General features: G+C 42.9%; 3 protein-coding genes across 7 annotated transcripts; all 3 read right to left on the bottom strand.

Annotated features, from left to right (window-relative positions):
* Positions 1–1551: 1551 nt before the first annotated feature.
* Positions 1552–2484, bottom strand: LOC124202284 (cuticle protein 18.6-like). The gene is made up of 3 exons (XM_046598603.1): positions 2332–2484; positions 2083–2238; positions 1552–2006 (listed from the first exon to the last, which is right to left on the bottom strand). Exons 1-3 carry the CDS (start codon positions 2335–2337, stop codon positions 1665–1667), a joined length of 504 nt encoding a protein of 167 aa, XP_046454559.1. The 5' UTR covers positions 2338–2484; the 3' UTR covers positions 1552–1664.
* Positions 2485–2886: 402 nt separating this feature from the next.
* Positions 2887–12707, bottom strand: LOC124202283 (disintegrin and metalloproteinase domain-containing protein 10-like). 2 transcript variants are annotated; one of them, XM_046598601.1, is made up of 14 exons: positions 12311–12707; positions 11008–11457; positions 9507–9642; positions 8925–9043; positions 8119–8733; positions 7901–8041; positions 7532–7785; positions 7281–7458; positions 6980–7149; positions 6748–6915; positions 6476–6603; positions 5978–6184; positions 5859–5901; positions 2887–5160 (listed from the first exon to the last, which is right to left on the bottom strand). In XM_046598601.1, exons 2-14 carry the CDS (start codon positions 11108–11110, stop codon positions 3415–3417), a joined length of 4008 nt encoding a protein of 1335 aa, XP_046454557.1. In that variant the 5' UTR covers positions 11111–11457; positions 12311–12707; the 3' UTR covers positions 2887–3414. The 2 variants fall into 2 exon arrangements, with proteins under 2 accessions (XP_046454557.1, XP_046454556.1); XM_046598600.1 differs by lacking the exon at positions 12311–12707 and adding an exon at positions 11549–12042.
* A 1035-nt stretch (positions 12708–13742) lies between these two features.
* On the bottom strand, positions 13743–24036 carry LOC124202279 (protein draper-like). 4 transcript variants are annotated; one of them, XM_046598592.1, is made up of 25 exons: positions 23828–24036; positions 23534–23607; positions 22171–22375; positions 21431–21557; positions 20820–20929; positions 20557–20615; positions 20157–20332; positions 19965–20035; positions 19768–19888; positions 19497–19634; positions 19201–19257; positions 18885–19039; positions 18573–18739; positions 18126–18362; positions 17742–18062; positions 17629–17676; positions 17462–17548; positions 17305–17376; positions 17063–17239; positions 16940–16986; positions 16571–16859; positions 15735–15932; positions 15412–15585; positions 15178–15191; positions 13743–15012 (listed from the first exon to the last, which is right to left on the bottom strand). In XM_046598592.1, exons 1-25 carry the CDS (start codon positions 24019–24021, stop codon positions 14803–14805), a joined length of 3528 nt encoding a protein of 1175 aa, XP_046454548.1. In that variant the 5' UTR covers positions 24022–24036; the 3' UTR covers positions 13743–14802. The 4 variants fall into 4 exon arrangements, with proteins under 4 accessions (XP_046454548.1, XP_046454547.1, XP_046454549.1 ...); XM_046598591.1 differs by lacking the exon at positions 15178–15191; XM_046598593.1 differs by lacking the exon at positions 15178–15191 and having other exon boundaries at positions 23682–23924.
* Between the last annotated feature and the right edge of the window lie 370 nt (positions 24037–24406).

The following is a 24406-nucleotide window of genomic DNA, read 5'->3' as shown; positions in this document are numbered from 1 at the left end:
ATTTTTCTCGCCAAAATCATCATCTCGTCCAAGGAAACGCCATTACACATCGCGAACAGCCAAAAATCTAAAGGGTAAAACTCCTTGCTGTGTTGAGAGCAGGGTAGTAGAAGCCGATTGGGTAGTCGAATGATGCTGGTCGCCTAAATGATGTTCATGTAGGCCGCATCTTCTCGGTCATTACCTAAATGCTTAAATCAAGAAACAAAATGTAAAGAAAATTTCAATTCAGTGACATGACAATGAAGTTACACAGGTAACACCAATCAGCTTTCCTAAGCAATCTGCTAATCCAGAAGATGGAATGAGTCAAGTTCGATGACAGAACGAATGATACGCGTGCAACGTGTGGTCAATGCCTTATTTTGGAGGGATAACCAGATGCCCCACATTTGGTCTTATAGGCAACATCTAAATAAGAAACCAAACAATTGTCAAAATTGCTATTAGTATGACAACTTCTCTAAATTCAATGTAAACACAATGATCTATATGATCACAAGATTTAACCTCTTTTTTTGTTGTTGACAAATAGGGAGATTCAAGGGTAGCAGCCAATAACGGGTTAGCAAACAAGGAATCTTGTTGACTGTAAGTCCTTTTTCTTGAAAGGAAATAACTTCTCATAAAGTCAGTCATGCCAATTTAGAAACCTGTAAATAAAACAAAAATTCATATTAGACTGCAATTAATCAAGTTCAGTAACATGATTAGTGAACTTACACATGAAACCATCGATCAGTTATCCAAGGCTCTCTAGAAGATGGAATGAGAGATTGTTCCATGCTGGGGTCGGTGATCTAGCAAGTTCAATATAAACAGCCGATAATTAAGATTAATCCTAATAAAACACGAGAAGAATATGTTTTAACATGAAATAAAGCTAGTGTTGGTTTTTACCTGTATCATTTCGATGACACATTCAGTAGAATACAATGAGTTTGAACAAAATAGTTGACGGTAGGCTGCACGACTTTCACGTTTCCTCTGACTTGAGTAGTTGAGTTGACTTGAACTTAGTTGATGAAAAACATTGAGGTTATCCAACAGATACACGGAATAGAACACATTATCACCGACAAGTTACAGACGAAATCACTCGAGTTTAGCTGTGAATTTATTGATAATTTTCGAAGCTAGCTTAACGTTGACTGTTGACTCAGATGAAATGATTTACCTAGACCAAGCGGTTTTTTTTAGTTTGGTGGACTGAGTTCTCTTCTCACGTTCTGACGAATAATAAACGGTAGAAAATTTCGCGTTTTAAGAAAAGGGAATTTTGTATGAAGTTCTATATTTGACCGCTAGGTGGCGCTGTGGCGAAACTTTAGTATTTTTTTTTTTTTTACATTTTTTTGTGACCCTTTCGGCGTGCAATAGATATCGTTACTTTCGAGACAGCTTCATGATTCTAACTTAACGAAATTAATTATTTCACTTTCACACATCTTACTGGTCTTATTCAATAATGCCAGAATAAAAGGCGATGAGGTTCAAATCACTCAATCCAATGAAAACTGTCGAATGCTTTTAGTGAAAAATTTACGAAAGTCTTGAAAATTTCTTTTATTTTGAATTAAGCTACACTACGCATCATCTGCATAATAATTATTCCAATAATCATAAATTATTTCAAATACATGTCTTTTTAAGCGCTCGGAAACCTAGTAGGAAGGAGCAGCATAGACAGGAGCAGCAGGAGCCTTGTAAACTGGAGAAGCGTAGGCACGGGGGGCAGAATAGGTGGGTGCGTTGTAGGAGGCAGCTTTGTATTCGGGGTATTTGGCGTCACCTTCGTATTTGACATCAGCGGTGTATCCGTAGCTGTCGGCTCTGTAGTTGACGATCTGGGTGCGGCCATCGGGGAGAACAACACGGTAAGTTCCGGTGGTCACTTTACCATCGCTACTCTCGGAATGAGAATAATCCAGATCGGCAGAATGAGAATAGTCGTTATAGGATCCAGCTTCCTTAACAGCCCAGTCAAAGCTGTAGGGCTGGGCGGCCTATATGAAATAAGACAGTGATTTAATCAATTAAGACGAATTCAATTGATTTGATTTCACATGAAATTGAACTTACGTATTGGGTTTCGTAAGAGGGTGAAGAATAAGCTGGGGCAGAGTAAGCAGGTGCTGAATACGCCGGAGCCTTGTAAGCTGGAGCAGCATAAGACGGAGCTGTGTTGTAAACCGATGAGGCAACGGCTACGGAGACGAGGGTGGCGAAGATGAAGAACTAAATCAAATGATTAAAATCCAATTAGTTTAAACAAAATAAATTTTAACCGAAATGGTTAAACTGTAGATATTCACTAATATGACGATTTACCTGCATGTTGAAGAATTGGTAGTAGGATTGAGACAGTTTTTTAACTGATGAATTTTACGATCGATGTTCAGGACTTTTTATACTCCTCAAGTAGTGGAACATGTTTGCAATTTTGGAATAGTCGGTCACGTTAAAACAATTGAGAAAGGGAAAGCAATTTTTAAATAATTGCGCAAGGCGAATTCTTCCACTATAGGTCACTCGTCCAGATTTATTTAGTGACATTTCAAAATTTCACTTATAGGATAGTAGTAGGGCAACTTCCAAAAATAGACGGGAGTTTCCCTAACATGTACGTAGGATTACAATCATAACGAATAATAGTTAATGGACCTTTGGAAAGGAGCTCAAGGAGTGTACAACTAGTACGCCATGAGGCAGGTGAATGTGGAAAGGTCGTTAGTTTGCTGGACCCTCCCCAATCCACATTGCCAATACCAGCTATACTTTCTATTTAATATCGACATTGTTATAATTACCCAAATTGAGCAATCCCTTCATAAGATGGAATTGAATTATCGATTAATTTAATTGAATAAACATCATGCAAGTAGCTTAAGTTGGAAACATACTGTATTGAGAACGAAACAACCATTTTTTTTTAAATCAGCATTTCTTATACACTCATACACACTCGCATAAACATACGTACACATACTGGTAGGAATAACATGTCATCACTCACTTGACGGGAATATTTTTACATAAATATATAATGTATATGTATATATCAGTTGGTAAACAATTCGTAAGAATTCATTTTCAAACTGATCGGCATTTGCTTTTTTTCTTCGCTTGATATGCATCAATCGGTTTACACTTGGAAATGGAACTAACGGAATTTTCGATCACGAAAGCGGAGCTAGTATACAGAAATGCTATCCCCCCCCCCAACTTTCTTGTTGCTTTCATTAAGCTCTAGATTTAAATTAATAAAAATAAATCAAGTTTGTCTCATCATCGGAATTATGATCGCGCAATGAAAATAGTTGAGACCTGACTATGGTCTCTTGGTTCTTTGAACGCCAGATGGAGTTCAAAATAATAAATGGAAATTAGAAAAATAAAGAAAAAAATTAACAATTAACAGTCATGTTCGATATCGATGCCAATCTCTTCGGTTGGGTTAAGAGGGAATTCTGGCAGGATTCCGACGGTCCAGCTGTGACGATTGCGTCGGCTGTTGTTGTGATGTTGCGCTGGCGGCTGCTGGTAACCGCTGGACGTGGACGTGTGAATCTCCGAGACCCGACGGACCAGTGGCGGAGGCTGAGAAAGACGTTCCTGCATCGAGTAACGTCGTGAGCGAAAAATGGCTTCGGCAGACGGCCTGGATGGTTGTTCCGCTGATAATTCCGGCAGTGGATTAGCAATAATGTTGACGACGTCCTTGGTATTATTACTGGAAGCGGAGCCCACATCATTGGCCATTTCAATTTCGTTCAATTTAGATTGAGTGGATGATGTTGTTAGGGGTTTGGGCTCCATTGATTTCCTCTCCGCTGGGAAGGCGCTCGCACCGTTGGCCGTGGGGTTACCATTTTTATAGACAATCACCCGCTTCTTTTTGTTGTTGTTCTTGTTATTATTATTCCGCTTCTCCCCATCCGCCTTGGACTTGCTGACCGCCGCAGCCGCCGTCACTTGGGCTGGCCCTTTGACTCTGGACGCCCTTCCAGCTCCGTGCCACTTTAAAACAACTTTCACCGGACCCAAACCGATTTTCTTTCGTATTTTAGCCGACGAAGCGTCCCCATCGGCGTGACTGCCACGAGCTGTACGTGCCGCTGGTTTGCTCGATTTATCCGCAGGATTCGAGTTCTTGTTTCCCGTAATGAGATTTAAAAATTCAAAGGATGAAAACGTCTTGGTTTTCGAACTGGAAGAGGTTTTCGAAGAGGCTTTCAGCTGCCCTTCCGTCGAGGATTTGGGGATTTTGCTGCTGCTGCTGCTGGGATTGGGGATTCGCTTCTGGACGGGTGGATGAATTACAGTCGCCTGTTGTTGTGGTTGTTGCGGTTCGGCGGGTTTGACGGATGAATCGCCCAGGGGCTCGAGATCCAACTCGGATTTCGACAGCAAATGCGAATGAGATTCCGTTTTGCGACTGAGACGACTGAAATCGGGTTCGTGCCCATGGGAAATGGAACGCGAAAAATGGTGGCGCCCAGCCGCTCCTGTTGTTGTGATGGGCCCTTCCAAATGGCGCGGATTTTCCGAAATGGATCGCATCATTTTCTTGGCGCTCGTGTCCAGCGATGGAGGCGACAGAGATAAGAACTCGCTCGACGAGCTTCTGCGATTGCTCGATGGTTGTTGAGACTGGGTTCTTTCCGGCGTCTGCTGATTGAGGCTGGTGCTGGACTTGCTGGTCCGTCTCATCTGGTTAACGGCCGAGTTAATTTCCTCTTCTGGGAAATGACTTTCGTTATCGCTGTCGATAGTTTCCCGCGTAGGATTTTCTCGCTCCAGCCACGATCGGACTTTATCTTTGGTGTTGACCACGCCGGATCTCCTGGCTCTCGGATCTTGCGACGAGCCGCGGGTGGGTTTCCTCGCCTTGCGGAAGACGGCCAGAGCCGACGCCGTGGAATAGGCTTTGCGTCCGGCCCGTTTCTCCTTCTCGCGAACTTTACGCTTGAGCGGGATGGCCGATCTGACGGCCACTGGATGTACAATATGCTGGCCTTGATTCTCATCCACCGCCGCGGCTGTCGCTGCCGCTGCAGCCGCCGTCGTCACTCCATTCGTCGTCCGCGATGCACGTTGTTGACTGCGCTGTCTCTTTTTGCGCTCCACTCGTTTGCCGAACACCCGTGCGACGACGGCCTTGATGATTAAAAAAAAAACAGAAAATTCAAAAAGATTAGTTCACGTTCAGGGCAATTTCTAATAACAAGATCTTTACGACATTCTACAGAGCCTACGGGAGCTGCGGAAACTTCTACTAGAATCGTAACTAGTTTACAAGCTTCCAATAGAAAACCGTTCATACCTATTTCCATGACGTAACAGACACAAATACATAACGGTTTTTGTTTGACAGAGAATTAATGGAAAATAAAAAGGAAATTCTGTTTTTTGTTTGAAACATTTTCGGAGGCTATAAATCGATCCCTGTAGGCTATATAACACAGAGTCTCGATGCAGATGCAAATGTTGTTTTCTTTTTTTTTACTTACAGAAAACATGCAGAGCCTTTCGTTTGGAACACAAAACGAGCAGCGAAAAAAAGGAATAGAAAGAAAAAAAAAATGATTCATAAAAATCGGACAACATGCAGCGAGAGAAAGAGAGGTGCGGATTTGTTTTATATACGACTGTCGGCTCGTTAAACGACAGCACCGCCCTTGGTATGTCTAACGGATTTCATTAAAAATAGGAAAGCCCAGCGGGGAGGGGGTTTTATTGTTCGCCGAATCCGGCCTCTCTTTCACGCGCTTCATAATTTTTATAAACAACATCCCAGAAATATTATCAAGAAATTTAGGATAGAAACAACATGGACTTTTCGATGCGCAACTTACGATAATGGTGATGAATCCAACAGCGATAAACAGGACACCGTACCTATAATAATGGAACGCCGGATGCATTAAAAAATTAGAACCCCAGCCACTTGTTTATGGATAATAACAAAACATACCAGTGATCTTCGATCCATTTTTTGAGAGAGGCGATGCTCTCATCTGAAAGTAAGAGGCGTCGTAGAGTGGCCAATGGCCCGGAAGGATCGACCTCGCGACAACGCTGGAACACATCGCAATAGCCGTTGTAATTATTGCATGGCGTTCCGGCCTTGGCGTGGGCTGACGGCACATCGTAGGGCGGAGTGTTCCATTCAAAGGACGACCTATAATAGGATAATGCATTTAAAGAATAAATATTTTCCCACAAAAAAAAAAGACAAAAAGAGAGAAATTCAATCAGACGTCCGTTCGTGAGTGCGTCACTTCCGGGGCGTGTAGATTTAAAACTAATCGTACCAGAATTTCCCTATTCTTTTGTCCGTTGAAGGGGAAAAACAACACAACAACAAGGAAAACAACTTAGTTGCATTGCGCATGCAACCAAGTTCGGACCTTGTTGGCTACTGTTAACACGAGAGTGATACACAACGAACGAAGAAGGAAGGAAACCTTACAAACAAGGTTGATCGTCGCCGGGTAATTTGCAGCAGAGCTCACAGGCTTTAGTCGGCGGATCGCTGGGTCCCTGGAGGCATTGACACGATTGAAGGCCGTAAGCGATGCATATCGATCCGGTGCACTCCTATAGTACGTATCCAGAAAGAAAGGGAAAAAGAAAGTAAGAAGGGTGATTCACGTGAGCACACACACAAAAAAGGAATGATGATGATGATAACGACATGACTAAAAAAAGGACTTTATGGTTTAAAAAGTGAAAAAAACATACCCCCATGAAGCAGACAAACTCTTCGTTACAAACAGTTTTATTGGCTTTGTTATTGGAAGGCGGGCATTTAGGTCCCGAGCCGTCGCAAAAGGCGGAATCACGACAGCCGTTGTCGTCACGACACTTGACACCGTATCTCAGCTGGCAAGATTCCGTGCAGCACGGGCCCTGTGTAGTAATAATAGTTATCGATTTGACGTGTAAAACAAATGAGACTCGAATGGGGTCTTACCTGAGACGGTGAACAGGTGGTCGATGGGCGCAGTGTGCAAGGTCTTTCTCCAGGCAGCTGGATACTGCGCATTGGGAAACAGCACTTTTCTTGGCAATCTTCTTCCCATCCGCAATCGCATTCTTCACCCGCTTCCACCACTCCGTTGCCGCAAATGGCACTCTGGGGTTCTATAAATAAATTGGGGCCAAGCAACAAATGGGTTTTAATTACTCATTCCAAAGAACCCAGTAGACCTTTATACAATATGTAAGGAAAGAACAAGTCGGCTGGAGAGTGCGGCCCTTTTTTGGGTAATTACCTTTGAAACAGCCTTGCTCGTTACGAGCCTTGGCGCTGAGGACGCCGTTAATGCTCTTGAGACTGCAGGGTGAGAACTTGTTGTTGTTCCTCTTATCGCCGGAAGTGGCACGAGCGAACATGATGTAGTTGCCGTCTTCGCCACCCGGCGTGCAATCCCGGTTGTTTTCTGGATCGTGCTAAAATAAAAAACAAACATTTTGTGTTTAGACACAATTTCCAATCAAATGCAAGAGTGATTGAGCGACATACTGGCGATCCGAAATTGTGGCCGATTTCGTGAGCCAGCGTGACGTGAGAGACGGCGGGTGGGACGTGTTTGCCGTAATTCAATAGCGTCACAATGCCCGTATTCAAGCTCTTCAAACTGCCGCGATAATGGCCATTCTTTTCGCATACGCCGCCGGCGTTTTTCAAATCACCCGTCCAGGCCAGACCCAGAGTACCGCCTTCAAAGTCCCGATACGTGAACATGTACGCCAAACAAAAGGCGTTGTAATCTTCCTCTGCAAAATGGGCAAAAAGAAAAAGGGAAAAAAATCAATGAATGTCGCGAAACAACAACCCAACAACACGAAACAGCTTTCAGAGCCTTGAGACCAGAGGGGATTCGTTGAATACCTGAAAATAGTTCCAAAAACTTCTCGACTCCGTAATTGCCTGGAAATCGATAACTGGCTTCGTTGAGAGCCTGCTCCGTGTGGACTTTGATCCGTTTGATCATGAAATTTATATCGTCGCCTTGGCCGTCTCCGTCAAAGTCTGCCAAACAGAGAAAGTCGTTGAGTATCAGTGGAATTTATTATGTGAATCAAGTGGGGCCCATTAGACTGACGTACCGACGTTCTTGTAAATGCTGTTGACTCGTTGGACGTGTCGTGTCATGGTCTCGATGCAGGCCTCCTCGCTGCCCATTTTACCGTAAAACAGGTGATCGGCTTGCAAGTAGAGCATGCAAGTCGTCTTGCGGTGATCGATCGTCGATCTTCTCTTCTTCTTTTGCTTCTCGTGATGGCGACGATTCCAACCAGAGTACAGGGTTTGATCGATCAGCTGATTGGGCTCGATTCCTTCCCGGGCAACGCTATCCTTCTTTTGGTTTTTGTTATCTTCTTCTTGGCACGAACGTATCACAGCAGCAGGAGCATCCGATGAGTTTCGATTGGTTCTAGTGGCGTCGTCGTCACGGTCTTCTTCTCGGTGTCCGACACAGTGGAAATGTTCGAATTGCTTCAAGTAAAGCTGATGAGAAGCGCAGCCGTCGTGCTCCTGGTGAGGATCCGGATGGAGTACATCAGACGCTTTGTAAATAACAGCTGGAAACGAGACATTCTGGCTGGCGTCGAAATAACGGCTGGCCGGCTCCACGTAATAAGTTTCAGAGGCCGTCGACACTGTGGCGTCCAAGATTCCGCTGGATGTCAGCACGGCGCTCACCGTAGAATGATCGTCATCTAAGACACGAGCCAGGAATCAAGGGGAGAAAAAAAAGTAATTACGTTAGAGGCTCACGCACAGGATCTTCGTGTGGCCTAGATATAAGCCCTTTTTTCTTCTTTCCTATCTCTATACAATACGGAGTCTGAGCACAGAGGAAGCTAATAATGAAAAGAAGGGAGAAAATAGGAGCGACTTTCTAAAATACCTTCCAGTTCGCCTTGGTAGACCTTTGTCGTATCAAAGGCGATGGATCCTTTGCTGCTTTCCAGGACGACGTCATCGGCGAAAACGTCGGCGCTGCGACGTAATCGAATCTTGAAAAGCCTGTCGGGAAAAAGAATTGACGGTAACAAAATCATGAGGACCCTGTGCATTGTTGCTGTAGTTGGCCCAGCAGCCAACCAAATAAAGAAAAAAAGATTGAATTGAAGTTGGTGGGTTTCGTCATGATTCACTCTCTTATTCTCAACTGAGAATGCAATATTCAAAAGAAGGGGGGAATGTGCTGCACGGTTCTTTCAACCTGCCAATCTTTGTTTACGTAGATGGAGTGTTCTTTGTGAGAGAGAAGCAGCATGTATAGAAAAGAAGTTGCCAGGACGAACAAAAAAAGTAGGTTGAGACTTTGATAAGATTAATGCCAGAAAAATCATTGAATTGCTTGTGTGCATTTAAACACAGTGCATAAAGCAACAATTGAAAGTGATTGTGGAAAGATTAGAAAGTATAAAAAGATGGAAACACCAAATTTGGCATGGGTCGGTCAGGTGTAGGCACTTTTCTTTACCTGTTGTGAGCATTGAATTGTAGGTGTAGAGTCTGGGAATCGCTTTCTCTTTTGGATCTACTGTGCTGCAGCCGGACATCGTGGTGGTCGTAGAAAAGTGGTTCAAAATGACTAATGAAATCATTCAGAGCCATTCCTGTTGATAAACACGTAAAAATCAGTAACACAATAATCTCTGAAAGTCTGAGACTTGAAAAAGCTTTTTGTATGGATTCTCGGTATATTAATATTAAGTACGTGAGTGTGTCATGATCAATAATATTATATTATGGTCATTGATATATATATATTTTGTTTTGTTGTTCGAGGGGTTGCGTGCAGCAGACGACCCCACCACGTTCGTTCGCCTTAATTGGATTGATGTTTTTCTTTTTAGGCTACATATGAACATTTTTCCGTCACGAGGAAACAAGATGAAAGCCAAGGAAAAATAAAAATGGCAGTACGGTCTGTTGAAGAAGTTGAAAAGGGACGCACAAATATAATCATCTTTTTATTTTGAAAGTGTGGCGAATAACAAACTTTGGTTGAGCAGAGTCATCTAGCGGTCGGAATAATCCAACTGATGGAGGTAAAAGTGGCAGCGTCGTTCGCCCCCCTTGTATGTGTAATTGAACACACACACACACACGTCAACGATCAATGATTCCCTCCTCCGATGGAAACTTCCCCCCCTCTTTCAATGAAAGCTGCCAACTAGCAAGACAACTTTCTCCCGTATCGATTATTATTATACAAGCGGCTATACTAGATATATTCCCCCCAACTAAAAAAGAAGTTTTCTCTAAAATTCTCCAAGACGAATAGGAGGAAAAATAAAAATCAATAGACTCTAATATTTTATTTAAAAAACTCCAGCGTCCGGTTCGTGGGAGCAGCCCCGCCGAGTTCTGATTGTATCCAATTCTTCCGGTGTCCTCGAGAGTTTCTTTCTTTCTTCGTGTTTGTTTAAGCAAATGTACACACGCAATGTATCTCTGAATAAGCTTCTGGGCTTGAAGGGCAAATGACAAACTTCAAAAACTTGAAGCAACTTTACCTTGGGAAATTTTTTTAAATGTTTTTAAATTGTCTAAAAGGGAGAGAGAGCGATGAACCAGCCGACCTTCAAGGTTATCCCGCTTCTCTTCCGCACAGCCGGATGCCATTCTCCACCCCCTTCTTCTTCTTCCAACAAAAAGTCACCAGCAAAAGAGAATACCTTGAGGTGTCACGTTCACGTAATAACCAACCAGCCGTCAAGGCTTCATATTTATTTTTTAAAATAATTTTTCCTTTTTTTCCTCGAGCCCCTGAAAATGTCCCACTCACGTTCGTTCCGCTATTCGATTGGAACGTGACTCGCCAAGAAGTATTTGGCCTCTTCGTCAAAAATCGATAATCGATATTTTGGCAGTGAGTAGGTCTCCCGGTAGGCATTATTAGACATGACAGGAAATGAACGCGTGAGCCGCTATAATTATTAGACGTTTCAATTTTGGGTGTTGAGTCACATTGATACCTGAGGTTGCAGCTGAGACGGGCAGAAGGGAATGAAGGAAGAAGATGAATAAGGCCGTGAAATGCCGGTGGTACGCTCCATTTGTTGAACGCTGGATGGCCATTTTGTTGTTGCCAACTGCTGACGATGACAGCAGAGGTCCTCACGCTGCTGACAGGTAGAGCGGCAGCCTTCAGGCATAGGTGTGTGGTTTTGTTGGACCAGAAGGTGTTGCGCTGATTATCGTTTCCTTTTTCTCTGATTCTTTTGTATAGACGTAATAATAATCTCCTCGGCGGTTTGTTGATTGTTGTTGTTGTCTTCTTCACGAGACTTTCACACGACCTTGACTCGAATTCATTTCAAAGTCACTGCTACTAATGCCGCAGTCTCTTCGTGCAGGTCCATGGTCGACCGCGGAATTGTCGTCTTCTTTCAAAATTTCCCTTTTCTTCTTCGGTTTCGAATTACCTTTTGTCAAAGAAAAAAGAATTAAATTAAATTACAGCAGACGACATTTTACGTGAAAACATTTTTGCGGAATCAAAAATAATTGACTCACGGGGAGGGATAAAAAACAGCTGATCCGGTTAGACCGTGATTCTCAAAAGGTCACGCGACCCCTAGGGCTACATAAGGTGGTGGTGTTAGTTGAATATCGGAATAAATTAAATTATTTTAAGGTCTTGGCTCGTTTTAGCGAAATGCGGTCAGCGAAAGTTGTGACAGAATCGAAAAAAAATAATAAAAAAAGAACGTGAATATCAAAAGGAGAACTGGTTTTTCCCCTCCCCTAAATGATTCAACAGCAGCACAGTTCGGGACTTGGCATTGAACTGTGGCCGCAGGGGTTGAAAGAAAAATAAAAATGGCTGTTGCAGCAGCTGTGGGAATATAAAGAAAAATGCTGTGTCTTGTTTTCGTTTGTTGCACGCTGAAAAGGAAAAAAAATCTAACGAAATAACAATCAGAAATGACAACATCGTGGGAAGTATTATTATTTGGTCAGCCTCCCCCTGTTGATTTTATATCGTGACCAACATGGTGGACGAAACTTTGCAACAACCCCAAAAAATGACGTCAACCAATTGAATCATGGGGATTTGAATTTGTTGAGCAACGATTGCGGAATCGACCGAACAAACACGAGAAACGATCGTTCATTACACACAATTGGATTATATGGACAACAAATATATAGTAAAAGTGTCTGTCTGGGATTCCACAGAGACTATCAAGAAAGAGAAAATCAGCTGATCGACAGAGTTCATCCAAGACATTATGGAAACAAGAACAAAGAAGATGTCGAACGCGGTATATATACCTTTGGCAGACAGTGGGCACAATCTGATGATGACGTTGAAAGTTTCCCACACACTCACCAACTCTTTTTATCACGAATTTCTTTCTCTCTCTTGGGTCAGAGAATAAAAAAGAATTCTTCTTCACGAGATGTGTGAAAACACACACACACACACAGACACAAAACACTGGAAAAATAGAATAAAAATTCGTGTGGAGTTGATGCTGGCGTCGTGTGTCGAGGAAGACAGCAGAACAGCCACTGGCCCACCAACATTTTACCTGACTCGACTATGTGAAACTCCCCTCTGGGCTCTTGTGTGCTGTGGTGCGCTTGCGTTCACCAGTAGAGGCCTTCGTGATATTCTTCCTTCCTTTTCCACCATTTTCATTCACTTGTTTCTTCTTCTTCCCATTTTCGAACATGGCGGAAAAGGGGGCGGAGCTCCAGCAGACGACGCTCACACACAACAAAGAAGCTTTTTTGGGAACTTTGTCAACTTTCTCTTTGACGGATTCTGATTTATTTATTTATTCAAATTATTTATAATATCTAGAGAATGGAGAATTGATAAGAACGCGTGCACTTTTGATTGTCGTCTGTCCGGGAAACGAATGAATCATTTAAAACAATCCTAGAAAAAGTATTCTCTTCAATGGCGCGAAGGCTAAAAGCTCTCTAAATGAATAAGGAATGATATCAATTTCTTTTGAAATTTTAAAAAGATGATTGTGCGCATGTCGGGAAGCTTTTTGTGTGTGGGGCTAATAATCAAATATAGTCTCTCCCCACCGAACAAAAAATACAAATTCTGTGACCTCGTGTGTGCATATACGCGTGGGAGAAAAAAAGAAATCGATAACTTATAACCATCGTGCATGCAGGAAGTAGCCTCCCGAAAAAATAAATAAATATTCGTGCGAACCTTGTCACTGTTGGAAGGACGAGTCACGCACTAGCTCAATTACAAAATGCTCTAGATAGTATAGAAAATAACACATCATCGGTATAGTGTGCACAGGTCTCTATTGTTTTTCTTCTTTTCTGGCTACTGTACATAACTGTTTTACCTAAATGTAACACGTTACTTCACCTCATTAAATATAGATATACCGGCGGTATAGTAGCCAACGGAAGTTGGCCTCTACACACACACTTCCGTTCACGCCAGTTAGCGGGAAGTTCTTATATATCCCGCGCAGCACGGTTCTTTTTTATTTTCAAAAATTTTCAACCTGTGAAAATCAAACTGTATGTCAGTGACGATACATGTACTACTGCGAGGCTCGTTAAGTCCGGTTTATTTCAGTGACCTAGAAAACCAGCGACACAGAGCAACTAACGGGAAGCTCGGAAATAAAACAATGGCCGTATCATAATCAACTACCATTTCATCAAATTTGTGAAATGTCCTTGGCCATTTCCGTTATGCACATTATATCGATTTGGTTTATATGTGTGTGTGTGTGTATTGATGAGCATCACTTTTCCACAAAAATGTACAGGGGATAAAAGAAAAACAAACGGTTCTCCACCTACCAATTCTTTTTCACGTGTTAAAATGGGAGCTGGGAGTATCCGGAAACAAATGTGTTGGAGGTTATCAAATGAGGCGAAACATGTACACATGCACACAACAACAGTATTACACACACACACACACACATAAACGTATACATTCATATCAAATTCGACGATTGATGGCATATATATTTTCCCTTCTTCTGTTCTCCTATCAAACTGCCTTCCAAAACGGTAATAAAACGCTCGCCATTTCTTTTTATAGGATCGTAACATTTCTTCTGAACTTTAAATGGTAATACTTGATGAGAAAACGCATTCTATCACACAATCGATCTCGAAAAGAAATGGGTGGGCATCCACACGACACGGTATAATAATATTGCAAAGTTATTTGTTTAAAAGTAAAAGAAAAACTGATTTTCGAATAGTTAAAAATTATGTTTTTGTTGGTAAATAAAAATCGGGTAGGAAGAACCAGGTTTCTTACATAACATTTTTCGATGAGATTTAAAAAAAAGAAAAATGAAATATATCTAAAATAAAATCGAATGAAAGAATCGGTAGAGATTATTGGGGGTCGACACGCATTCACTCGCAAACGAAAGATTTTAAAAAAAGAATGAATCAAAAACTATTCAAAAGAAAAGTTTTGTGATGAGAGAAATACATAAGAGGATACGATTTTTTCTTTTACTTATTTCTAGAGCGGGAAATTCAGTCGAATATTTTTGTAAAATTTTCTCTCCCGCTCCGCAACTGATTGAGTGAAACATTGAATTTTTGTGTTTTGGAATCTTATTTGTTAATTATTTTTATGGTAAAATTTTTGTTTTGTTTTGTTTAGTCGTCAATTAGTTAATTTTTCTGGTTTAAATTCTGAATTCAGACTTTGGCACTATCGAGACTGAGAGACGAAGAGTTGGACGACGACGACGGTGACGGAGAGGATTGTCCCCGTGCATCCGACCGGAAGCCGATCCGACCACCTCCTACTGATATCGAGAGCGGTGTTGTCGCCGGATCGCTGGCGGCGGAGGTGGAGACGGTAGAGGCGGCGACGCTGGAGCTGCCGGAAAAGATGGAGTGAGAGGCTCCCAAGCCTCCCAGAGAACCCAGCGATCCGGAAGCGATCCGCAGATATTGCGGCCGGACCTCTGTAAGTGGTCGTGAATCGTCCAGTCGGTCATACGCCTCGTCGACTGTAATTTCAAATCATTTTCAAATAAATCAAATCAAATCAATAAAACAACGGCAACACATGAAAGAAAAGAGAACAAGGTCACCTACATAATAGAAAACTACTCTACTAAAGAACAAAGTTATTTTTTCTTTTTCAAGCAGCCGTGACAACAGCCAATTGTTACCTGTGAACTGGTATCTGCGATCCAGTCAGCGTAAAGAGTTCAAAAAGAGAATAGAAACGAGAAAGTAGTCAAAGATGGGAGACCGAGTGGGAAGTTAGGAAACCTCAAAGGAGAGGCAGAAGTAACTCAAAAGAAAACGAGTTTTCTCGTGAAAATTTGGTCTTGTTGTCGTTTGGTTAGACAAAAGGAGTCGTTGCTATGCCAACGGGTAGAGAGCCATGAACAGAGACGTACCGTAATCTTTGTTTTTGTGCTTGATCTCGTCGTAGAGGTGCTCCACGCTTTTCGAGACCTTCTCCTCATCGATCGTGTGGTAAATGTTGAAGTTGTTGAAATTGGGGTTGCCCATGTCAGCCTCGCGGTTCTTGTACAACTCGGCCGTGCTAGACACAGAGCCGCCGTAAGCACCTGCAAAATTCAGAAATCGTTTTAATTGATTCAAAAGACTCGAAACATCAAAAGTTCATTGGCTCAGCCTTTCTCGTTATATGGTCGTCGCTGTATTTCATCTGAAATGTTCAAACAAAATTTGTTTTAATGAACGACTTTTTGATTACCTTCCGAACAGTCGTCTTCCAGTGAATTGGGTCCCAGTTTGGCTCGCTCCAAATTGGTGAGGTTGTTTTTAGTTGCGCCGAGATCGTTGCGAATGCGCGCGTTATTCAAACCGCCCACGGCGGCCGTAGCCCCACCGACTCCTCCGTTGGCAGCCCCCGTCGGATAGCAGTAAACTGGATTGTCGAAATGATGCCGATCTGTCACACCAAAAAACACACACACAAAATCGTTCACAATGACATGACAATTTCACCGCAATCAATTCAAATGTCAATAAAAAGTACTACAGCAACTCAAGTCAACCCAAAAACGGAAAATGATTGTTTTCCAAGCGATTAGAGAAAAACCATACAACTCGTTAGAGAGAGAAGAGGAAATCCTTACCCATCTGTCAAAAAAAGTCGAAAGTTAACCTCTTTCATGCACACATTTATCTCTTTCTCTCTCGTCTGTTAAAAATGTTAATGGTGGTAGTATAAGATAAGAAAAACTGGTTCTTCTAGTCATGCGGGATGGATAGTAGTAAAGAAAAGAAAACGAGTCACACAAAACAGGCAGTTTGAGAAGAAGAAAACGACACAGAGAAGGGATGGGGAATTAGTAGCGAGAAAAGGACGGGCCTTCCTTAGTGGGTTGGAAGGAATTCGTGTCAACAATGCCACTTTGAGGACTAGAAGAAGAGTAGTACTCTAAAAAAAGTATACAAAAAAGAAGGTAGACACGTGAAGAAGAAGCCACTAGGACTCGACCTCACCATCATTCAATGACCAGACAAGGCACACACACAAAATAAATAAAACAGAAAAAGAGAAAAAGATAAAAAGGAATGACGTACCAGGAGCTGAACTAGGATCGGCAATGTACTGGACGTGAGCCAGCTCCGATTTCAAGTGGGAGATGCGGCGTCGGTAGTAGACTAGGGCGCCGATAACGATGACTATCAGCAAAATGGACACGATGAGACCGCCAATGAGACCACCGTGATTGACGGGCACGATCGGCTCGCCCAATTGACTCTTGTCGCTCACTGGAGAGTAAATGGCAATGTCGCATTGATCGCCGCGGAATCCTTCGCGGCAAACGCAGCCGCTGGCCGGATGACAGATGAAATTATCGTTCAAACACTGGGGGGAGATAGAGAAACAAAAAATTCCAGTTGAGTCAATTTAATCAAAACTGTTCGAGACAAACATTCGCCCAGTACCTGGCAGTGACTCATGCAGTGCTGGCCGTAATATCCTTCAGGGCAAACTAGGAGCAAACATGGAAAGGTTCAATTAAGTAAAGTGTCAAGTTAAACATTTGTACACGAGTTTCGTTTAATTACTTTCGTTGCATTGAGGGCCCATCCAGCCATCGTGACAGCGACATTGGCCATCGTTGGGACGGCAAGTGCCGTTGTGAAGACAAGTGCACCGTTGAGCACAGGCAATGCCCCAAGTATTTGGCGGACAGGGGACGGAACAATCGTCTCCCTTCCATCCGGGAAGACAACGGCATTGACCTAAAACAAAATTAAGTGTTCTTTTATTTGATTTACATTTAACATGTGAATTTATGAAAACTGACCAGTGACGTGATGACACTCTGCGCCATTTTTGCATCGATTGCATTTCTGTTGACATCCTTCTCCATATGTGCCTGACAAACAAGAGCAGAGTAGAGTGTAGGATATATATATTAAATGTCTCCATCGATCCATCAAACAAGCCAAGTAATTAAATACCTTTAGGGCAGGGCTCCTCGCATCGTATTCCCATGTAACCCGGCTGGCAAGAACAACGGCCGTCAACCGAATTACATTGTCCGTTACCTTGAAGGAAAAGAAAAGAGAATAAAACACAATAAATAATTGAAAATAATAAGCGGAAACCGGTCGATAACCAAACTCACCATTGACGCACGAAGGACAAGGCTGCCGGCATTTTTTCCCATAAAAACCTTCAAAACGTGGAAAAATGAAAAATGAAATGAAAAAATGGAAATGATTTAATGTACTGAATTACCAGTGGGACAGAGATCCTCGCACAATTCACCGGTCCAGCCGCGTTGACAGAAACAATCGCCCAGGTTGTCGCACGAGCCGTCATTCTCGCAGTGGCAAACGTCACGACACTCTGGACCGTATCGACCTTTAGGGCATTGGGTCTCACAGCGGACGCCCCGGTAACCGGTGCGACACAGACACTCTCCCGTGACGGGATCGCATGCTTTGGTCGTCCCCTTCTGGCACTCGCACGTCTCTTCGCAGTTCAAACCGAAACGGCCTTCCGGACAGGTGGCATTGCATGCGTCATCCTTGAATCCGGCGCTGCACGAACATTCGCCTGGATTTTTTTTCAACAGTTATTTGATTTTCCCATTGGCAATTGATTTGACTCTGAAAATACCTGTGACGTGATGACACGAAGCTCCGTTTTTGCAATGGCACTGCTCCTTGCAGTGCTCGCCGTAGAATCCTGCCCGGCAGGGCGACTCGCAAAGCAGACCTGACCATCCAATGGGGCATTTGCATTGTCCATCCGTGTTGGAGCAATTGCCTCCATTCTCACAGGCGCAGACATTGGTGCAATTGTGCCCGTAACGACCCTCGGGACACTGATCCTGACAATCGTTTCCTATGTAGCCTGGGAAAAAAAAAGAAATAAATAAATAGACGAATGAGAGAAACAAAAGAGAGAAAGCGAAAAATAAAAGGAAATACAATCAAAGAGATCAAACGGTCCAACAACAACCGGAGAAGAAAATCGACCGGTTGTTGCTGTTGGTAGCGCCAAATAAAAAAAAAGGAAAAGAAGAAAATCAACTGGATGGCGGGTTGTGTTTTGGATCAATACCTGACAAGCAGACGCAGGTGCCGTTGACGGGGTCGCAATGGGCATCGTTCTTGCAAGTGCAGACGTTTCGACAGCCCAAACCGAATGTGTAGGTTGGACAGGGCCTCGAGCACGTTTGGCCGTCCCAGCCGGCCTTACAAATACATTCACCAGTCCACGGATGGCACCTTATTATATTACGAGAAAAACGAAAAAGAAAAACAAAGAGAAAAGTGAATTTTCAGACGAAACAAATCAACAAAAAGATGAAAAAACAAAACAATCAAAAAAGAATAAAACACTCGAAATAGACAAAATAAAAAGCAAACTTACAATTCAGTATTATTGGAAGAGCACGGACAGATCTGAGTGCATCCAGGGCCGTAAAGCTTGTCGGAACAGGCTCTTTGACCGCAATCGGGACCGGTCCAGCCTTCGGTGCAAGCGCAAGAACCGTTCGTGATGTTGCAAATGGCTCCATTTTGACACTGTCACGACCGCAAGAAAAACAACACATAATCAATTCAAAATATGTTCTTATTCTGTCCAGGGACAGAGATTCCTTGTGTCAGTCACGACAAATTCACGACGCTTTCTAACAACTAAATAAAAACAGTCTGGATTATATTATGTAAGAAAAAGTGCCAACCTTGCATGGCGTTTCGCAGTTCTTTCCGTACATTCCTGGAGGGCATTGTTCCTGACACTGTCAAACAAAACAGAAAAAAAAAAGAAATGAGGAAAAGTACTTAAGATTGATAGACAGGGATCAAAGCCAATAAGCCCGGATGATTGCGACGTGGTTACAATTTCCTCTTAGTCATCATTATTCTTTCTTTTTTTGGACAAGGAATGATAGGGGTTACACAATAGAAGATTGAATTATCTTTAATGACATTTAGAAAAAGAGAGAGAAAGTGAATAATTAAGTAATAGTATACTGACTTGATCGCCACGGTAGCCGGGCAAGCAGTGGCAAGAGCCGTTAATGTGATCACAACGGGCATTGTTGTGACAGGAACAACGTTGAGAGCACTGGGCACCCCAAGTGCCATCCGGGCATGGATTGGCGCACACTTCACCCTATATATAATACAGCACACAAAAGCCGGAAGTGGAAGCAGCCAACGAGAGAGAAAAAAAACAAATCAAATGAATATATAAAAATAGAATCGAATGGAAAAAAAGAGGCGGATGGTGACGGATTTTTCATTACCGTCCATCCGCTGGTACAGAAACATTTGCCATCGATGGGGCTGCACGTGCCCCCATTCTGACAGCGGCAACTGGACGCGCAGTTTTGGCCGTGGGTTCCATCCGGGCAAGGTTCATCGCATCTTCAAACAGAAAAAAAGGAGCAGCGGAACTATTTTTAGTGCCCCATAAATTATGATGATTCTAAATGAATATTACAGTGGTCCATTCCATCCGGGTTGACAGGCGCATGCTCCCGAAACAGGATCGCAATAGGCTTGATTCTTGCACTGTCGAAAGGAGAGAAACACAAACAAAAGGGGAAAGAAGAAAAAACAATCAGCAAATGGAGAAAATGGAAATGGAGGACATGAGAGTAGGTGCTCAGGGGGAGGTCTAGAGTATTATTACCTGACACTTGAGAGAGCAAGACTGGCCGTAATAGTTCTTGGGGCACGGATAGTCGCAGTGGAGTCCCTTCCAACCTGCCGTGCAGGTGCAACTGCCGTTCACCGGGTCGCATTTCGCTCCATTGAGACACGGACAGCTATTGCTGCAATTGGGGCCCCATTTGTGCTCAGGGCAAGCTGCATTGGAAACAAAAAACAAATGTTGTACTAGTTTTGCTAGTCAATTCTCCCCATATGTCAGGAAATAAAAGAGAAGATCCGGTTCGATAATCTGCGACCGCAGCAACGAGACTGGACCTGACCAGATCCTCCCCACCCTCCTTCCTCCGATACATAATCAAATAACAAAAAACAGCGAGACTGAGCTAGAAAAAAAAAAAAAAAACACGAGCATAGCATACCAATGTTGCATGTGGGTCCGCCATAGCCGGGCTCGCATTTGCAGTTGTCCGGTCCCACGCTGTTGTTTTTTTATTTATTTTCGGTGGTCGTCATCACAAAAAAAAGAAGAGTACCGAGAATAAAGAAACAACCAAATAGAACGGAAACGAATGAGATACATATATACACACATATGTATAAAAGCTGAAAGAATATAGAAAAAATCAAATTTTCTTGTTTCTGTACTGAGAGAAATGTGGTTGTGTTATTTTTTTTTTTTTACCAAGTTCCGTGCAGGCACTGCTGGCCACAAATGGGAACGCAGCTGCTATTGTCAGTCGTTCGGGCGTAACCTGAACAACAATCCTCGAGGACCCGGGTCTTCTCCACCGACTTGATTGGACCCCCCGAAAAAGAAGATGACACACACAAAAAATAAAAAGTTAACAAAAACGATGATCAATATTGAACAAAACCAGGGAAAAACATTTCATATTCACCACAACAACAACAACACCAAAAAAATTGGAATGGAAAAAAAAAGTTGGAAGCTGAAACCAAACGATTCGCTCCACCCCCTTTGAAAAGTCGTGGCGAAACGTTCGGCCTCAATCGATTCATTCGGAGAAAGGGACTTTTGGAATTGGAAAGGAAAAGTTTCATCTTTCAATTTCTAACGACCGGGAAAATCATCAGAAAGTCAACCCTCCCGACTCCCGTCCAAACTTTTCCCCTCCACTCCCGACGTCTCGTATGTTTGGCTATTCCAACACAAGCGCCGGACAGTCGCTGAACTGGTTGTCAAAGAAAAGCTTGGACACACAGTTGGGTCTGCTAACTCTCTGCGAAATGATATCCGGTGGATAAAATAATTGAAATGAATTCAAATTTTACCTCAGTTTTGAAGGCCACTTTATTGTGGACCGTGTAGCGTGAACACCACGGCGGGAAAGCCAAGCAGGTGGTGAACGTCCGGACTTTGTACGGCTGCAGATAGGATATTTTCACCGTCACGAAATATCTGGAAATGAGAAAAAACGAAAAAAATGTGTTTAGCGATTATAGCCAGTGCTAGGGAGAGACATGAGCAATCACGATGTTGAAGGAAAAATAATAATAATAATAATAATAATTCCGATTGGATAACGACGAATGAATCGCTGATTGATGGATCGACCCCTCTCTCTACTTTTTCACGCCTGGCTGGATGCATCCCTGATCAACTGTGTCACGCTCGAGCGACAGCAAATCCCGAAAAACGATCAAAAACTCTCCCGACTGAGACTTGATCCTTTTGGCCTGTCCCCTTATTACCATTTCGTCCCCCAGCCCCATCCATTTCCACCTCTCTCTTTCCAAATGTGTACAGGATCCACTGGGGACACTAGAATGGCTGATGCATGCCAAAAATCCTTAAGTAGATGGGGGGGTTCACCATCCCTTTCTTCTCTTGGAAAAAAGAAAACATTTGTGCCTATGCGGGAGCTGGGCGGGGGAACCTCATCCAAAACATCAAACGCTTTTCTTCCTGGAGGTAGGATCCCAACAAAATAAAAATCCTACTTTCCCTATATATAGAGCTAGAGAAACAACAATCGAAAAAATAGTTATTTATATTTTGGTTAAATTCTTACTTTTCTTGACGGGTGCAAATGTTGCTGCCGGATAAAGTGCTGGCCTGGCAAAGCTGGGCCAGCCAAACCAAGATGAGAATAGTCGTAGTCGCCCATTGTTGTTGGTGTGGTGATGGAAGTAACGACATGGTTGTTAGTAGTAGTTTGGTTGTTGTAAGTTGTTGACACGACCAAGTCCTCCCGACGGAGTTGAAGTTGTCACGACCTGTCAAACACACACACACACAGAAGAAGAAGAAATGGCGACTGTCAATATTTTTCTAAATAATAATCCGCAAGAAAAGAAGTTGCGCTGCGGCAAAGATTCAGAAGCAGCAGCAGCCAATTACGTAAATGATGGTCGAGATCACACACACTCGAGAGCTAACGGGCGGGGCTAAGTATGTGGCAGATGGATGACGTCAAAAAACTTTTTCTCCCCGAGTAAAGGATTATGTTGATACGAAATGTGATTATACATACAAGTCTTTTCGACTACTAGCAGCAGTTGCCAAATGGGCATAACCCTTTTACACAGCGATTTGTATTAATATACGTTTGCACGTCTACACACACACAAAAGATGATGAATACTTGATCGAATCTCTCCTCGACGTGTTGTATAGAAAAATAGGCGGCCGGGAAATTCTAAACGACAACTCTCAATTCAATTCAGGCTGACTGGCAAGAAGAAGACTATTGAAAAGAACTTTGGGGATTCTTTTACGGTCAGTCTCACACAGCAGATCTTCTCTAGATCCCCCCTCTACTCCACTTCCATCCTCAACCGTAAGTAGTGGTGGCTTTTTCGGGACTTATCGGCGGGACACGCACACTGCGGATATTCTTACAGCACATTCGTCCTCGTGAAGCTCGAAATAAAGAGCTAAAAAAGGGCAAAGAAAGAAAACCGCTGATGGATGTTTTACTTTTAAAAAAGAAAACATCTGCAGCAGCAGCCGGAAAGAGAAATGGAATTCATTGACACTTTAGGGGAGAGGCTGGAAAGAAAAGAGAGAAATCAAATTATGTAGAACAACATCAGCGTTGTTGTTACACGATATATGTACATTTACTTGGGTATAGACGCATCACAAGGGGCTGACAGTGTGTTTGCATCAATTCAAAAAAGAGCCTTTTGTGTGTGGGTGTGTGTTGTGCTTAATTGATTATGTGCTTTGTTTGCTCTTTTACTCTCTACGTTAATTAATGAATTCAGGTTATTAAAGAGGCGAACAAAATGTAGTTGACGTGGTTAAATTTGGAAGTGACGTGTGCTATATAACCTTCGCAAAGGACAAGATAAAACACCCCATTTTTCCTGGTATTTTCACAAGTTTTGACCTCTAACATATTATTACAGAAGAATTACCAAAATTCTTACCTTTGAAGAGTTCATCCACCTGAGAAGCTGCTCTGAAATGACACCCCCCAAACACATGTAGACTCGGATGATTTCTATAAGAAAATGGAATTTAATTTTTACCAGACGTGGTCAAACACACACACACACACACACAGAAAGTACACACTCGAAATTTTCTGTTTTTCACACTTTGTCTTGTTGACACACACCACAGGATAAAAATGGCTGACTGAGAGAAAATTTTTCCGTCCAAGTGGAAATGAGTCGGAGAAGTAGTTGGAGAAAGAATAAAATGGAAGAGAAAAAATGTACCCAAGAGAAAGCCAGCAACAGCAATTTTTGTTGACGATAAAATTTAGTTGTGTGTTTGTGATGGCCTGGACTGAACGAGACTGTGTGCTATCAGCAGCTTGTGCCAGCAACACACACAATACACACACACATGCCCAGTGGCGTCGAGACGGTGGTGCCACCTGGTGGCGATAAAAATCAGCTGATTGCGACATCGGAACTCGACGTGAGTCAGAAGGTTCGGCAGCCCAGCGGAACCGGACCGCGCTGTAGGACTCGTGTCTCGGCCTTAAGAGCTCACGTCGTGTTGAAGCTCAAGCGTGATATTATTATTCAAGGCCGGAAACAGGGAATCACCATTCACGTGACTGTTGGCCGATCCATCAATTGCTCAACGACAACAACAGCCCCCCCCTCTCACAAAAAAACGTGTCAATCCACCAGCCAAATCACACACAAAGCCCATACTTTTTTGAAGCGAATAAACTCTGATCCTGGCATCTGTTTCTCGATATTATTCGGCCGATCTGGCGGATCACATTGGAATATTATGTAGCTGCTCGGGTAGATATACATAAAGGCTCCTCCCACTCGACACAC

Source organism: Daphnia pulex, chromosome 9 (genome assembly GCF_021134715.1).
Source record: "Daphnia pulex isolate KAP4 chromosome 9, ASM2113471v1".
Lineage (NCBI taxonomy): Eukaryota > Metazoa > Arthropoda > Branchiopoda > Diplostraca > Daphniidae > Daphnia > Daphnia pulex.
The sequence above is the reverse complement of the archived record's forward strand: the minus strand, read 5'-3'. Positions and strand labels throughout refer to the sequence as shown.

What these genes read in the sequence shown, in the direction of transcription:
- LOC124202283 (XM_046598601.1), bottom strand. Translation starts at nt 11,110, where the DNA reads ATGGCCATCCAGCGTTCAACAAATGGAGCGTACCACCGGCATTTCACG. An exon ending in AAATGGATCGAAGATCACTG is followed by an intron (nt 5,902 to 5,977) that starts GTATGTTTTGTT and finishes CCATTATTATAG; the next exon opens with GTACGGTGTCCTGTTTATCG. An exon ending in TTGGATTCATCACCATTATC is followed by an intron (nt 5,161 to 5,858) that starts GTAAGTTGCGCA and finishes TTAATCATCAAG; the next exon opens with GCCGTCGTCGCACGGGTGTT.
- LOC124202279 (XM_046598591.1), bottom strand. Translation starts at nt 24,021, where the DNA reads ATGTCGCAATCAGCTGATTTTTATCGCCACCAGGTGGCACCACCGTCT. An exon ending in TGTTGCTGGCTTTCTCTTGG is followed by an intron (nt 23,608 to 23,827) that starts GTACATTTTTTC and finishes ATTTTCTTATAG; the next exon opens with AAATCATCCGAGTCTACATG. An exon ending in CGAGGAGCCCTGCCCTAAAG is followed by an intron (nt 17,377 to 17,461) that starts GTATTTAATTAC and finishes CTTGTTTGTCAG; the next exon opens with GCACATATGGAGAAGGATGT.
- LOC124202284 (XM_046598603.1), bottom strand. An exon ending in CCTCTTACGAAACCCAATAC is followed by an intron (nt 2,007 to 2,082) that starts GTAAGTTCAATT and finishes TATTTCATATAG; the next exon opens with GCCGCCCAGCCCTACAGCTT.